Below are 15406 nucleotides of genomic sequence, written 5' to 3' on the forward strand. Positions count from 1 at the left end.
AGTGCACCAGAGATACAAGGGCCGGGCTAGAGGAGGCTTTCGGATGGAGGAGATGAGAGATGGTGGTCCTGGCGCTTCAGCCTTACCTCGTTGGACAAAATGCTTCCGTTGGAGATGATGTCGGGCTGCTGGTCTGTGTAGCCGGTGACGATGGCCCCGCAAGGGTTGTGCTCAGTGTCCGTACTCCGCGAAGGGCTGCAGGGTTTAAGGAACATCAGGTCGGTCTTGGCGGACTCGGGGGTCAGGCAGACCTGGTAGCAGTAATTCTGGTTGTGGTGATGGGAGCCAAAGCCCCCGGACTCCTCCACCGGCACTTGGGCCGTGTTACTGGGTACGTTGGAGCTTTGCACCAGCATGATGTCCGACTTGCTGAGTTTCTTCTTGCGCGCCCGGGCTTGGCGGCCGCAGCAGGTCGAGCCGCCACCGCTGCAGCAGCAGCAGCAGAGGCAGCAGTCGCTGGCCAGACACGTGTAGATGTTGAGCTTCTTCTCTTTTTGGCAACGCACGGCAAGCACGATCATGGCCAGCAGGAAGATGAAGGACACCGAGCCCAGCGCGATGATGAGGATGAGGGTGAGGTCCAGCGAGGTCTCCCCGCCGCCGGAGCGGCTGGGGCGTTGGTGCTCCCCTGACCCCCCGCCCCCGCCCCCGCCCCCGCCCTGGGGCTCGACAGCGCCATCCACCAGCTGCACCACCAGGGTGGCGGTGGAGGACAGGGGAGGTTGCCCGTGGTCGCGCACCTCGATCACCAGCTCGTAAGGCCGCTGGGGGTCGCGCTTGGCCGGCACCCGGCGCGCCGTGCGGAGCTCCCCGGTGCGCCAATCCATGCGGAAGAGGTTCATTTCGTTACCCCGCACAATGCTGTAGGTGAGCCGGGCGTTCTCGCCGTCGTCCGCGTCGACCGCGGCTACGCGGGTCAGCAGGTAACCGGGCTCCGCCGAGCGGGGCAGCACCTCGCGCGCCGGAGTCCCGTTGCGCCCCGGAAGGGGCGCCACTATGGCAGGGGCGTTGTCGTTCTGATCCACGATGAGGATGTTGACAGTGGCGTTGCCAGCCAGCGCCTGGGGGCTGCCGGCGTCCCGGGCTTCCACCTGGAAGCTGAAGTCCTTGAGCTGCTCGTGGTCGAAGGAGCGCAGGGCGTACAAGTAGCCGTTCTCGGAGTTGATGGATACGTAAGTGAAGACGCTCATGCCCTGGATCTGGCACTCGAGGATAGAGTAGGCTAGCTGGGCGTTGGCGCCCTCGTCACGGTCTGTGGCGCTCACCGCGTAGATGTAGGCGCCCGGCACATTGTTTTCGGTCACATACACGTCGTAGACCGGCTGGCTGAATCGCGGTGCGTTGTCGTTCACATCGGACACCTGCACCTGGATCGACTTGCTGGTGGAGAGCGCAGGCTCGCCCTGGTCCCGAGCCACCACGGTCAGGGTGTAGGAGTCCCCCGCCTCTCGGTCCAGAGGGGCCTCGGTCACGATGGTATAGTAGTTTTTGAAGGAAGACTTGAGGCGGAACGGCACATCCCCCAGCAGCTCGCACTGCACCTGCCCATTCTCCTCTGAGTCGCGGTCGGTCACGCTGAACAAGGCCACCACCGTGCCGGGCGCCGCGCCCTCGCTCACCGCCTCCTTCACGGTGCTGAAGCTGATCTCCGGCGCGTTGTCGTTAGCATCCAGCACTCTCACGATCACCTTGCAGTGCGCGGGCACGGCGTTGGGGCCCAGGTCCTTGGCTTGTACGTACACTTGGTACACCGGGCTCTCTTCGTAGTCCAGCTCGCCGCTCACCTCCAGTCGGCCAGTGCGAGGAGAGAGTCCGAAGAGCTCCCGCGCCCGGGGCGAAATGTGGCTGCTGAAGGAATACACGACCTCGCCATTCTGGCCCTCATCTGGGTCCGTGGCGTTAAGCTGGATCACGAGCGTGCCCGGCGGCGAGTTCTCTGGGAGGGACACAGTGTAGACGGGTTGGTCGAAGGCGGGCACGTTGTCGTTGGAGTCCAGCACTCGGATGGTGAGTAGGGCCGTGCCGGTGCGCTGCTGTTGGGGGAGCAGGCCCCCTCCCGCTCCGCCTCCTCCGGCCCCTCCTCCCCCGTCCACCGCGGTCAGCACGTAGCGGTGCACCGCTTGCTGCTCTCGGTCCAGCGGCTTCTCCAGCACCAGCTCGGCGAATCGGTTGCCATCCCCCTGGGTCTGCACGTCCAGGGAGAAGTAGCTGTTGGGTGTGATCTCGTAGTCGCGCAAGGAATTGGTGCCCACGTCTGGGTCGAATGCGCTCTCCAAGGGGAAGCGGGTGCCCGGCGTGGCGCTCTCAGAGATCTCCACGGTCAGGTCCGGCTCCGGGAAGGAGGGGGGGTTGTCATTGATGTCCAACACCTCGATCTCCACCCGGAACAGCTCCAGGGGGTTTTCCAGGAAGACCTCCAGGTGCAGGACGCAGGAGGGGCTCTGCTTGCAGATTTGCTCGCGGTCAATCTTCTCGTTCACGTACAGCACCCCGGTCTCCAGGTTGAGGTCCAAGTAAGGGGTCCGAGAGTTGGGCGCCGTTTGAAACCCGCGAGCCGAAAGTTTTGTAATGTCCAAGCCCAGATCTTCAGCGATATTCCCCACGAAAGTGCCATGTTCCTGCTCCTCCTGGACCGTGTAGTGAAGCTGGGAAAAGACTCCTTCCACCATCCAGAGCAAGGCGAAGAATAATAGCACAATCATCTCCAAAGGGAAAGGAAGCAGCTTCCCGCAGCCAGCCAGCCACCCAATCGCCTCCCCAGCCACCAAGAAAAAAAAAAAAAAAATCTCAAATAAAAGTGCGCTCTGTGTGTGTGTGGGGTGGGGGGGCTGTCTTGTGGCTTTCTGTCCTTAAAAATCTAATTCCTTTTGCCTCATTTTAGGGTTTCCCCCAGTTCAGCCTAATTTTTCAATCTTAGCGCAGGAAGGGTGACAGGCGTCCCCTTTCCTCATCTGTAATCTTCCCACTGACCAATTAATAAAATAATAACAATAGTCAGCGTCCTTTATTCCGACAGTCTTGGCGCAACGCGGTGCTGGCAAAGCCCAAGGAGGAAATTTTGATATTTCAAGACTGTCCTCGGTTTGTCTTCTTGCTGATGGGAGGAGAAGAATGAGGTGGAAGAGGAAGAGGAAGAGGAGATGCTGTTGGCACCGCTGAACATGCCTCTTAACGTCAACGGCTGGCAAATGCAGAAGAGCTTAAAAACGGCGAGAGAATTTTGTGCCGAAAAAGCATAGAACGGTCCTGCAGCATAAAACTTTCATTCTCTTCATTTCTCCGGATGGATGTGCTTCTTGGCATTTTTTCCTCTTTCGCTCTATTTGTAGTTTTTGGCTTTCATAGTCTTACTCTCTGTCCTCATCTCCACTGTCGTTTGCCTCTCTGGAAGTGTGAAGAGCAGTTTCTTTCTTGCTGTTTCCTTCCCAAGCCTCTTCCCTCTAACCTATCTCTCTTCTTTCCAGTCCTTCCCTCCTCCTGCCTCAGCCCCAGAGCCTGCGATCTCGGCTGGCAGTTTCTGAGCTCCGAGCGCTCCGCTTCTCTGTTTTTGCGCAGCGCCCTCATTCTGCCAACCAATCGCTGAGGAGCACCACCCACCGAGCCACCGCTAATTGGCCAACCTGACCGTCAAGCAGGCGCGTCACGCAAGCAACCGGGCCGGGCTGCCGGGGTGAGTGTGAGTGTGAGCGCGACCACAGCCCGGCAGGTCCCGAGGCGCTAGCTGGGACTCTGCCACGGAAAGTTCCCAGTCCCCGGCCGCAGGTAATGGAGAGGGAATAGAGAGGTTCCCCTGCTTCCATCAGCAAATGCGAAAACATAATAGCAGCAGCGGTATCCTCTCCCAGGAGCGGGGTTTCCAATGACGCTAGCATTCTTTTTCCTTTAAGGTATTTTCCTTGCTACTGTTCGTGGAAATAAGTCACCGAGAACAGGAAAAAGTTGCAGAGGGGCCACTAATTGGCAGGGGTTACCTAATTAAGGGACTCTCGTGGAGATTGGCAGGACTTTTAAAAAACAGATACGATAAGGACTGTGTTAAACTAAGCGTGAGGGTCTGACGGGGCCGTGTAGGAAGGGGTGAAGCTTAGGTGGGTCCTGAAAAGCCGCGGGATTCAAGCCCAGGGTTGAGGGCTGGCGGCTCCTATAGACGTGCGGCCGCGTTAGACTTACCTCTTCCCTTCCTAAACGTACATCCACAATATTCTTACCAAATAGATTAATGCGCTTGGGGACCCGGGTTGAGCTGTGAACCCTTCGGTCAGTGACTGAGGAGTTTCATCTGAGCTCCGCTTTGGAGCCCGCCCGCCTAACGCCGGCCTCGCGGGCCTCTGGCTTGTTCGCTGCAAGGCGCCGCGGATATCCCTGCGCGTCCCCCCGGCCAAGTGCGACGCCGCGGCGGCGCGCACAGGCTTTTTTCTGCTTATTCTGACAATTGGAGAGCTCCCCGCTCCGCCCTCTGCTAGACCGGAGCACCGATTCTTGCCCAGCTTGGGGCAAGACCGCTGGACGAGGGCAGCTGGGCGGCGGCGAACGCGGGCGCGGGCGGAGGCGGGGGTGGGTGCATGGGCTGGGTCGCTGCACACGCGGGGCCAGAGTGTGTGCCGCTGCGGCTATCTGCGAACGCGCTTGCACATTCACGGTGCTCGCATCCATCCTTCCTGGTCCAGCGCACAGATCTGTGTAAGCCCCAACGGAGCACCCTCCACCCCTCCTCCCGGGTCGCGAAGGATGCGCTTGACGAGCTCCGAGGGCTCACTCTTGAGGCGCGGGGGCAAAGCGGCGCGTAAACGCACCCAGTTCCTGTGAAGTTGAAATAGAGCGCGAACTCTTCAATGCGAGAGAGTGGATTGAATGTTAATTCTCCAAGAAAAGATTAAAAAAAAACCCCAGAAAACATAATTGTGTATTAATTAGTGGGCTGTAAGGGGTTGTTTATTCAAACGCAAGCCGCCCTTGTTCAGTTTCCTTCTTATGCCACAGGATGGGAAGGTCCCTTGGGGCTTCCTGGTAATGAATGACCTGAGAGCAACACCGCCACAACCTGCGGGAAAAGGAGAGTCGTTTCCCCGACCCCGAGGTACGTTGCCATTCCCTCCTGGCGGGGAATTAAGGAGGGCGAGTGGCCATGGGCGTGATTATAGACTGAGGCATGCCCCTGCGAGTGCGTGTCTGCTGCCCTAGCCCCCCGCCCCCCTTGGCTCTTTCATGGAGATGGGTCCTGCATTTGAGCGGTTAGAAGGAAAGGATGCCAGCAAAAATGGCTAATCCTTTTCCAGCTGCAGTAAATTGACGATTGGCCAAAGCCAAGCGAAAACCGCTGCAGTTGAAATGATTTTAGCATCACGTCTGCGGCTGCGAATGGAGCGTCAGTTTATAAAAGGACCTGTGGATCAATGAAAAGGAGATTATAGTGTATCTGAAAATTAATAACGGCATTGCATCTGTACTTTCTACCCCTCCCCCTCCCTGTTTTTTCTTTAGATCTGAAGGATTGAAATGACACGTTTTGAGGTCTTCAAGCTGACTCATCAGAATCCTGGAGCATTTTTTAAATGACGGTAATTTTCTAATATTTCATTTGTACATACGGAAACACTTGTGTGTGTGCCCGTGTGCGCGCGTGTTTGCGTGTGAGAGACATGCGGCTGAATGACAATGCAGATCCGGAAATTGTTTGCGGGAGTCGGTTTGTGCTCTCAAGATGTAGATGAAGTTTGAGCCGACTTTGGACGTTCGCTGAGAGCCAGAGTGCTTCCCGAGGTGGAGATGAGAAGATGGCCAGATTTGCCTGTAAATAATCACTACATCCACTGTTAACGCTTGAGCTGCATTTTTTTTTCTTTTTGGTAGCAGTTGTGTTTGAAAGGGGAACTCTCGCCGCAAACGTGGGTTACAGGCGTCTCCTAGCGGCGAAAGCAACACAGGGCATGCCGGAGAATTTCGCTTTGGAGCTCTCATTCGACAGGGCTGGCCTGTTGGGGGCTCTTTAGGATTTCTTGGGTCGCAGAGGCCTGCATTCACCCCGGCGACGCCGGCCGGGGTCCTGTAGAGGTCTCGCCTCTGACTTCTAGTCTCCGAGGCGCCGTGGTATCGGCGGGGTGACGACGGAGTCTTCCGCCTGGGAGAGCAGACGCGAGCCTGGCCGTCCGCCTCCGTCTGGGTAGCTCCGGCCAAGGGCGATTGCAAGAGTATTTTGTCCCGGGCCAAGATTCAAACGTTGGCATCAGCACCCTTACTGACTTACTTGCCTCCTTACTCTGGAACCTTAAACAGACCCCCCTCGCCCCGTCACCCATGAAACAAAACCACACTTTAAATCTGCCTTTTAAAAATGCTTTTGAAATGAAACCCGTGTACTTTTTTCCTTGCTGTGTCAATCCAGCAGATTCCCCCCCTCCTTCTTTTTCACTCGGCAGACCCCAGAATGTAGTGAGGCCGTGATTACATAGATAACAGCTTCGGCGGGGGGGGTGGACGACCTCTTTGAAGTGCAGAATACAGTTCAATGCAGCGTCCTTCGACCCCCTCCCCCCCCAATTATTGAAACCGGCCGGGAGAACCAATTCCTAATGTAACCCTCCCCCAAACCCCACGCCCCCTCCAGGAGCGCCAACCATCTGGGCCCAGACAAATCGTATCCTAAGGCAGATGGGGAAAGTAGCTATTATTATTTGGAGGGGGTTTATCAAAATCAATTTTCATAAAAAATCCTGGTAGGTGTGTGAGTGATTATGCACCCTCGTCTACTTCATTGTCCTCTAAGGGCAGCCGAATGGGGAGGGGGGCGCTAAGGATCTCACCGTCGCGTTTTATGTACATAGTTACAAACTTTGAAAGCAGCTAACCGGGCTGCTTTCTTCCCTACCCTTTTCTGTAAAAGGCGGGAGGGAAACAAGTTTGTTAACCAGCGTTTGGATGAATGAGTGTTTGCAGTGATTTAATTTGACTTGAAAGCAATTTGTTTCTAAATCCTCTTATTATTGCAGTGTGCCCAGGGCTTTGAGAGAAAAAAATTTTTTTTTAAGAAATGGAAGAAAAAATATTTAAATTGTCAATAAGGAGTCTTTCAAATGCCAGGCCCCTTGCCAGGGTTGAGCTGAGTGGTTCCTGGCACTTGTCATTCCCAGCAAGAACAGTGCAGAGAGGAAATGCAGAGTACCTGGAGTGTATAGCATCTCGAATGGGTAACCATGAAATCAGTTTATTTGTAGTAATGTAACCTAACTTAAGAGGTGGAAAGGCAAGGCTTCACAGCCAATGCCACACTGGTCGTTCTTGTTCATCTACAGTAGAGTGAGTGTTGACTAGAGTTTCTGGAAAAGATTTATAGCATATACATGCTATTGTAAGCATTCAGGTAACTCTTTTGTTACTGTGTTCTAATCCTTTGGACCCAACAGAACAAACCAACCCAGTTTCGCGGGCTGAGAATACCAGCTCTTAAGTGTTACTTGATATTTGAAGTAGAACCGTTCTTCTCCATTTTGTTTAACCTTGTTAATATTGGTGTGGCTTCACATTTCAGTGTCTTTTCGGTTATCAGACAGGGCCAGCGTTTTGTTAAACTCTACAGTGAATTAAAAGCACTGATGAGCTGAAGCAGCCCTTTAATGCAAAATGACAAATTGCACTTAAGCAATACATGAACAAGAAAATGATTTATGGATTTTTACAGTGGTCTGAGCAAATGAAAGCAACATGAATTATACATCCTAAATGCTCACGATATCATTTTCTAATAATACTGTTTCAGTTCAGATGCTCTATACTCTTATCCTTTCTATAAGAGATACTGATCAGTAAGAAGTCCAGGAGTATTTTTAAATTAGACAACGGTGTTTGATACTGGTTCCAAATACATATATGTTTCCTGAGTGTGGGGTGGGTGATCAACATTGACACAGTAACATTCTTGTCAGCTCCCTCACGTATTGTGTCTTTTAGTGACAAATAGGTAGTCCTTTGGAAACTTATGTTTTGTTCCACACCTTCTTTCAAAATGTAAATAAAGAGATCTGATACGGAATGACAATCTTTATTACATCATGACCTCTTTTTCTGAAAATCAAAATGCATTACCTCATCTTATCCTTTTCTTAAAAATTGCTTTGGATAGTGAAATATCTGATTTCTCCAAAATGTCTCTTATCCTCTTCATATTGGTTTATCCTGTCTTTTTTTTTTAGAACATTGTTTAATTCCTTAGTGTGTTAAAGACACACCTGAGTGAGTAAAAATGTCACGTGCCTTAGTATTTTGGCATTAGTAGACAAAATAGATCTATGGCTGTCTTAAATTACAGAAAAATACTCAATCAGGTAAAATTTTGTGTGGTGCCTCTCTGAAAAAAAAAATTAGTTACTTCTGTGTTATGATGAGTGACTACTCCTAGCATTTTTATTTAATCATTTGTGGCTTATATAACTAAATATTTTAGAATTTTAAGTGAAGACATTGTCCTTACTGTATTACATACTCAACCAGAGGAAACTTCTAATTACCCAGAGGCCTCTAGAGTCACATTATTAGGCTTAATCTTAATGATCCAGGTTATTAAAAAAAAAAAAGAAAAAATTGAATCCCAGCCTCTGCTTTTGACAGCATTAATAATTACTCTTACTGAAGATTACTGAAATCAATGATGTGATTAGGATTGTAAATAAGAACTACAAGACATCACATTTAAAAAGCCAGCTGCTTTGCTAACAGGGATGATGTATGGGTTTTACTGATGGGGCCCAGAGGTAGAAATGAAGCTTTAAACATTAAGGTCGATATAGAACAATTTCAAAAATTAATTGCAAGCCCTGATTAAGTTTATATGAGTAAGAGAAAAGATGTCTAGAAATCTCTCTTTTTTCTTCCCCAGGGAGTTTGCTTCTTATTTGACAGTGATACAGTCAACACAATACTAGTGTGTGTCTGGAAAGTATAAATTGTTTTCTTAAGGGGAAGCCCCTTGATTTTATGAATACAGAATGAGATTACTCAAATCGTGATTAGGGTTACAAGTTATAGCATTATTTTCTGAAGGGTTTGAAAAACGTTATTGGAGACAGGCACCATGGAAAGAATATGAAACGTAGAGTGAGAATTACATTAGTAATTAGAATTACAATAGTAAACAGAACAAATAGTAAAGCAGATACTTCAATTAAAAAAGGTATCTCTCTCAGTTTGGCTAGTTACTATAACTGTATAGGAAACTTGATTTCTGTGATGTCTTATTTAAGTAGACTTGCAATGCTATACTGTAAAATGCTTTATTTGATTGCAGTTTCTCGGGGTTTTTTAGGTGAAAGTGACGCCTGGTTTTTAAACAGCTAGTATATGCCAAGCATTCTTAGATAAGTTGTGGTATTTCCCCGCATGTCTACAGGTAATATCATCCCAACATTATAGGTAAGGATACTAGGATGTTCAGAATTTAAATATCTCACCAAATTAATACAAAATGCGGATCTGGGCCTTTTGATGCTCAGGTTGAGTCTCGTTTTACTACACTGTGATGTTTTCCTAGTCTATCTGATTGAACTTACTTAGGAGGTAAAACAAAAAATGAATTAATTTAGAGATTAAAGATGGAGTTCAGGGCTTCCCTGGTGGCGCAGTGGTTGAGAGTCCGCCTGCCGATGCGGGGGACATGGGTTCGTGCCCCGATCCTGGAAGATCCCACATGCCGTGGAGCGGCTAGGCCCGTGAGCCATGGCCACTGAGCCTGCACGTCCGGAGCCTGTGCTCCGCAATGGGAGAGGCCAAGATGATTATGGAATGTTATCTACTTACTGTAAGTAAAATATGTATTATGGTTTTGGTAATAAGTACTGACAGAAGAGAAATATCATATTTCTTTTAGAAGTGTGCCCATTATTCAGAATATGTGTAATGTAGGCCCTGTAAGGTAGGTTCTATATCTGACTAATTTCTGAAGGCACCCAACTGTGGCAGTTGATGATACATTAAATTATGAAGAATTAAAGCAAATTGGGCTCAAATCCCTGCTTCTCCAAATATTTGAACTCGGCCAAATTACTTAACTCCTTTGAAACACTGTCAAAGTGTGTTAAACACTCTAAACATCTGTTAGAATATGATGATATATTTACCTTGTTGAGTCATTGTGAGGCTTAAACTGAAATGATATATGTAAAATTCTCAGCCCATAGTAGACTTTCAATAAATATTAACTATTATCATAGCAAGATTTTTTTGAATGAGATAGTCCTTAACTAAGATATTTATTGAGAATAATTAGTATTGATTTTCCTGGTGGTTTTATTATCTTCATGAAACCCAAACTAAAGTATTTACTTTGAGGACAACTTTACATTGTCCTTATTTTGCAGGAGATTATAATTTTAAAGAGAATGCAAATAATAAATGAAGAAGACCAATCTAACTAAATTTTAATTAAGCATCAAAACATAAAAGTCAATGGGCTTTTCTTCATAATCATGTTGCTTTAACACTTTTATTTTCTTCTAGGTAAGTTTAAATTTTCTGTAAGTTTTAATTTATATGATAAAACTTATGTGTAGATTTATAAAATCATTTTGATATAAACATGGTGTTTCATTGTAAAATACCGTTTTTTTATTTCTATATTTATCAACATTTTAGGATTAAAGGACTCTTATTTGACATATTCATGATTTTTCCTCCAATTCCTTGACGTAGAGTCTTAATACCTACTACTGTCTTCATGCTGATGAGTACTAAAATTCTCAAAATTAAAAACGAATTGGTGAAAATCACTTAAAGTAGAATGAATTTATTAGAATGACCAGTTCTGAGCCTCAAGCCTCAAATGTATTTGACTTTCTCTTCAGCATTCTCCTCTTTGCTATATTTCTGTCTAGCATTGCCGTTATTAGTATTCTCCTTGGTAGCTTCTTATACTTTTAGAAACAAAAACATGCATTGGTGCTTGTGTGATAGGAGCACAGCTGTAGGGATACTGAAAGAATGGAAAACAAGGGAAATCATGGATATATTTCTCCAGAATTCATCCTCAATTTGATAAATAAAGAATATGCATAAAAATGTTTTAATAACTTCATTAAACAGCATGGAAAATACATTTAAACATATAATGACTATGAATGCTGAGTGCATGGGGAGTAAAGAAAAGACTAGAATAAAAACATTTAGTTAAGCAAAGATTTCCAGAAGAGGACAGTTTGTGTTAATGATTTTAAGGGCAATAGTACTACAGATTAGCAGAAAGAAATATCTGAAGCAGGTTAAAGGAATTGGCACAGTAAAGAAGTGAAAACAGTGATAGCAACAAGCTTTTCTATGGAGATCATAAGAACAGCAAATTAAGCTTTTCAATTACAGGCCAATATCCTGACTTCGGACCTAGTTACTTGAATCTATGATGCCAGGCGGCTTCAATTTCGTTTCATTGGATTTACTGCTCCCCGTTGTCACCCGCAAGAACTTGGTCAGATTTAAGGTCAGCAGAGATGGGTGAGATCCTCATTTAGCATTCACACCTGAGTAATACTTTTGGTAGGGATTGGGCTAACGGCCAATGCTCAGCCTTAGAATTATGATAAAACCTAATATCATTGCTTGTTCATTAGCATATATATTTGAGAATCCTGGCTGCTGCTTCTAATTTAATGGTGAAGTGATGATAGCTGCTTTTCTCAAAATATTTTTAGAATCTTGTCTGATTAGACTACCTAACCAAGTATCTAATATAACAAGAATATATTTTCATTCTGCTGGGCAGAATAAGGGAGAGAAGTATTGCTTAAGCCCAAGGAACCTAACAAACATTCAGGTGAACAGTCACACTTTTGATAGATTTGTGGGCTGCGTAATCAATGCTTAATAAAGACGTGCTGACTAAATGAATGAATGCTTGACTTTTTAACTTTCCACTATTATTCTTCTTAAAAATATGTCTAAGATATTATACTCAATTCCAAAGGCTATACTTTTAATAATCTGTATTTGAGAAACGTCTTTTAAGTTGGTTATTTCAAAGAAACCTTACTTAAAATGGAAAATCCACTGTACATTACAAGTGTGTTCAAAACACTTGATCTCTCACTTACAACTCATGAAATGCATTCCTTCTCTCGCTGAACTGCTACTATTCAAAAGTGATGTACCATATTATAATGTTCTTTGTTTTCTAGTTTTCATCTTATTTCATATATACTACGTTGACTGTATAACTATGACCAGAGTAAGTACAATGGCCAGTATTCTGAATTGTTTTATTCCTTTTATAAGGTCAGAATGACAAGCTAAGAAGGAGTCTTCTGCGATTAGAATGTTAGATGTTAAAAGTAAATATGGCTGATATGGGAGGGCATTTGCTGCCTTAGGTAGAATCAGGAGATATAATTTAGAAGTGTTTCAGGGTTAAGTTAAAAAGAAAGGTTGACTGACTTGATATATTCAAAGCAATGTCCTGAATTTTCAGCCAGAGTGGACACTTTATTTTTTTAAATTAATTAATTAATTTATTTATTTTTGGCTGTGTTAGGTCTTTGTTGCTGCGTGCGGGCTTTCTCTAGTTGTGGCGAGTGGAGGCTACTCTTAGTTGCGGTGCACGGGCTTCTCATTGTGGTGGCTTTTGTTACTTCAGAGCTCGGGCTCTAGGTGCATGGGCTTCAGTCGTTGTGGCACACAGGCTCAGTAGTTGTGGCTCACAGTCTCATAGAGCACAGGCTCAGTAGTTGTGGCGCACAGGCTTAGTTGCTCCGCGGAATGTGGGATCTTCCAGGACCAGGGCTCGAACCCATGTCTCCTGCATTGGCAGGCGGATTCTCAACCACTGTGACACCAGGCAAAGCCGGGGACACCATCTTGCTTCTAGTTTCTCTGTTCTTCAGTTTTCCTGAAATGAAGGGATGTCAGTTCCAAAAAAGGACTGTTGATCACCATAGTATACATATATTTTTCTTTTCTTACCCCCAGCTTCCTTTTTCGTAACTAACAGACCTGTATTGTTTGTGGTTTAGATATTATGGAGTTTAGAAGTGATTCTTTAATTCGGGTAGTAATTATTTTATACATTCAGGATTAAGAGTAATCTGAGAGGTTTTTCACAGGCGAATAAAACCGGGATTAGTTGACCAGAATGAAAGGGTTTAAGTATAAATATAAGGTACACACACAGGTTCACACACGTAAGAAAAAAAAGAGCACAGTAGTTAAAACCATGTTTTTCGTATAAGAAAATATATTAACATATCAGTGAAACAGGATAGATCAAAGTTGAAAGATACTATATGTTTGCTTGATTTACAGTGGAAAAGTTCCATGTCTGTTGTGAAAGGAAAGGTTAAAGTTTTTCATCTTATACAATACGCAAAAATGAACTCCAGATGGATTTGAGCATTAACTCAAAGTATAAAACCATGGCATAACTAGATCTGTAATAGTATTTGGCAGCCTAAATAAAGAGGTAAACTGAGGCAAGCTTGAATTACCAGGAATTGAGTTCATTTGGGAATAGCAAAGGACTACCATTGGCAAACACAAACCGCAGCAACCTACAGGGATGTCTGTTAAGGGTCTGAAGCGGGACGCATTTACGAGCAAGGAGCGCAAAGAGCTGGAGTCCAGCCAGAGTCCAAGCTGTAAATTCATTGGCTTGAGGATGGAGGGGGATTGATGGCGGCTGTTCATTGGCCAGGAGATGTTTCCGTCTTATGCAAATCAGGCATTTATGGGAAATCAGTCTCTCAGTACTTATGTTCTATTTTCCTGAGGGCACGTTGGTGAGGCTATTCTTTTCATAACTTCCTTTTCCATTTAAGATACGTTCACATGTCGAATATTTACACCCATCCAGATAGGTTTCTTAAAAGAACTTAACGTTGTGGTGTTCAGGGCTACTCCAGAAAGCAGGGAAAAAAAAAAAAAAATCCCCTAACAAATATCTGAGGGACAGCACAAATGGGAAGCTCGTCAAGTGGAGTGTACTCGGGACCTACTCCTATAGGTAGCATCCGTCAACTGAAACTGCTGATGGTGGCAACAGATGGAGAGTCTAGAAGGGGAAATGCAGGCTTGAAAGTTTTGGGCGTTTATGTCACTGCAAGGTGAGTCCCTTTTGACATTGGTGTGGGAAGAGGGGGAATTAGGATTGTTAGGTTTTCTGTATATTCTTCACTAGCAGGATAAAAAAATAATTCTAATTTTCGGTATTGAGGTTCTAGAAACTCTAGGAAGAGGCTTCTTTCAGTTGGTGAGTCCTTAAATAGTGAGAACTGTTTTTCAGATTCCAAGTGGAGAGTCCTTTTGGAATGCTGACGTGTTTCTAACATGCATAGATAGTTTTGACAATCTCTTCTGATTGGGAAAAAAAAAACAACTAAGTTACTGGTTGTTTTACGGTTGTTTCTTACTGAAGTTCACATTAGGATTTTTCTAAAAGTTGTTTGCTTCTAATTTATGTTTTAGTATATTGTTCCTTATTTGATCACTGTATTTCTTAAGATTGTGTTTATCTCAGAAAGGTAGAAAGTGAGTAGATATCAACCTAGAACATGTGATTTATTTTTAAAATCTATTATTTGTTATCCTGATTCTTTTTTAAAAGCACATCTGAAATAAGCTCTGTTGAGATGAGAAAATTTATTTACAATTTTAAAATGAATGCCCCTTTAAAAAACATCATTTCCTTCTGCATGGGAACATGAGTTCTAATTCGTAGATCAGAGACTGTAACAAGAACTCCTCTATTTATTTCTGTGCTCTTAAATTTTGCCCACATATGAAGATGAGCTTTAGATATAAAGGCAGAAATGTTATTGCTGTTAGAGTTTTATTTCAACTTTAATAATTATGAATAAAATGGATAAAGGAAAAAATAAAGGCTATGGCATTTAAGGACATCATTTTAATATGGTGCTGTTGTATTAAATTGCTGATGGTTACACAGTCCCTGTAGAATTTTTATTGTGTTCAGGAACATCTGTGCGTTTCCTTCTATCTGAGAAGAATGTGTTATATTTCAGTGAATTATAGGTGGCAGTATACACAGCTAAATTCCATGTTTTATTGCAAGTGTATAGAAGATATTTCAATTGGTTAACAATTTTATATTTAAGCTTTTTGTCATTTTAGCCCCATTTTAAACTACTCCTTCCTTTTTGTTGTGAATATAAGAACATCAAATAAACTCCCTTAGGTAAGAGAGGGCTCTTGTGAAGTATTTTAAGTAACAGGTTTATTCTGAAACATTGTTAAAAGTTTGTTTCTTTTTAATGTTATTAAATAAAGATACATTAGAAAGAGTATTCACTGACCAGTTGATTTAATGTTAAAATCAGAATTTTAAAGCTGAAAGGATTTTTAGAATTATATCTCAAACCAAAGACAGAGAAATTTTTATTCTGTCTCTTTACATTTTCTGTTTTAAAAGTTACAGGCAAAT

At 45.0% G+C, this 15406-nt stretch overlaps 1 protein-coding gene across 1 annotated transcript in view; it reads right to left on the minus strand.

Annotated features, from left to right (window-relative positions):
* PCDH10 (protocadherin 10) overlaps positions 1-3513 on the minus strand; it is a 39303-nt gene extending 35790 nt beyond the window's left edge. The window contains exon 1 of the mRNA XM_067735072.1: positions 87-3513. Within this exon, the coding sequence (XP_067591173.1) occupies positions 87-2702 (2616 nt within the window). The 5' untranslated portion in view covers positions 2703-3513. The remainder of the gene's footprint in view (positions 1-86) is intronic.
* Positions 3514-15406: the final 11893 nt, after the last annotated feature.

The sequence above is a fragment of the Pseudorca crassidens genome, chromosome 4 (genome assembly GCF_039906515.1).
Source record: "Pseudorca crassidens isolate mPseCra1 chromosome 4, mPseCra1.hap1, whole genome shotgun sequence".
NCBI classification, from domain to species: domain Eukaryota; kingdom Metazoa; phylum Chordata; class Mammalia; order Artiodactyla; family Delphinidae; genus Pseudorca; species Pseudorca crassidens.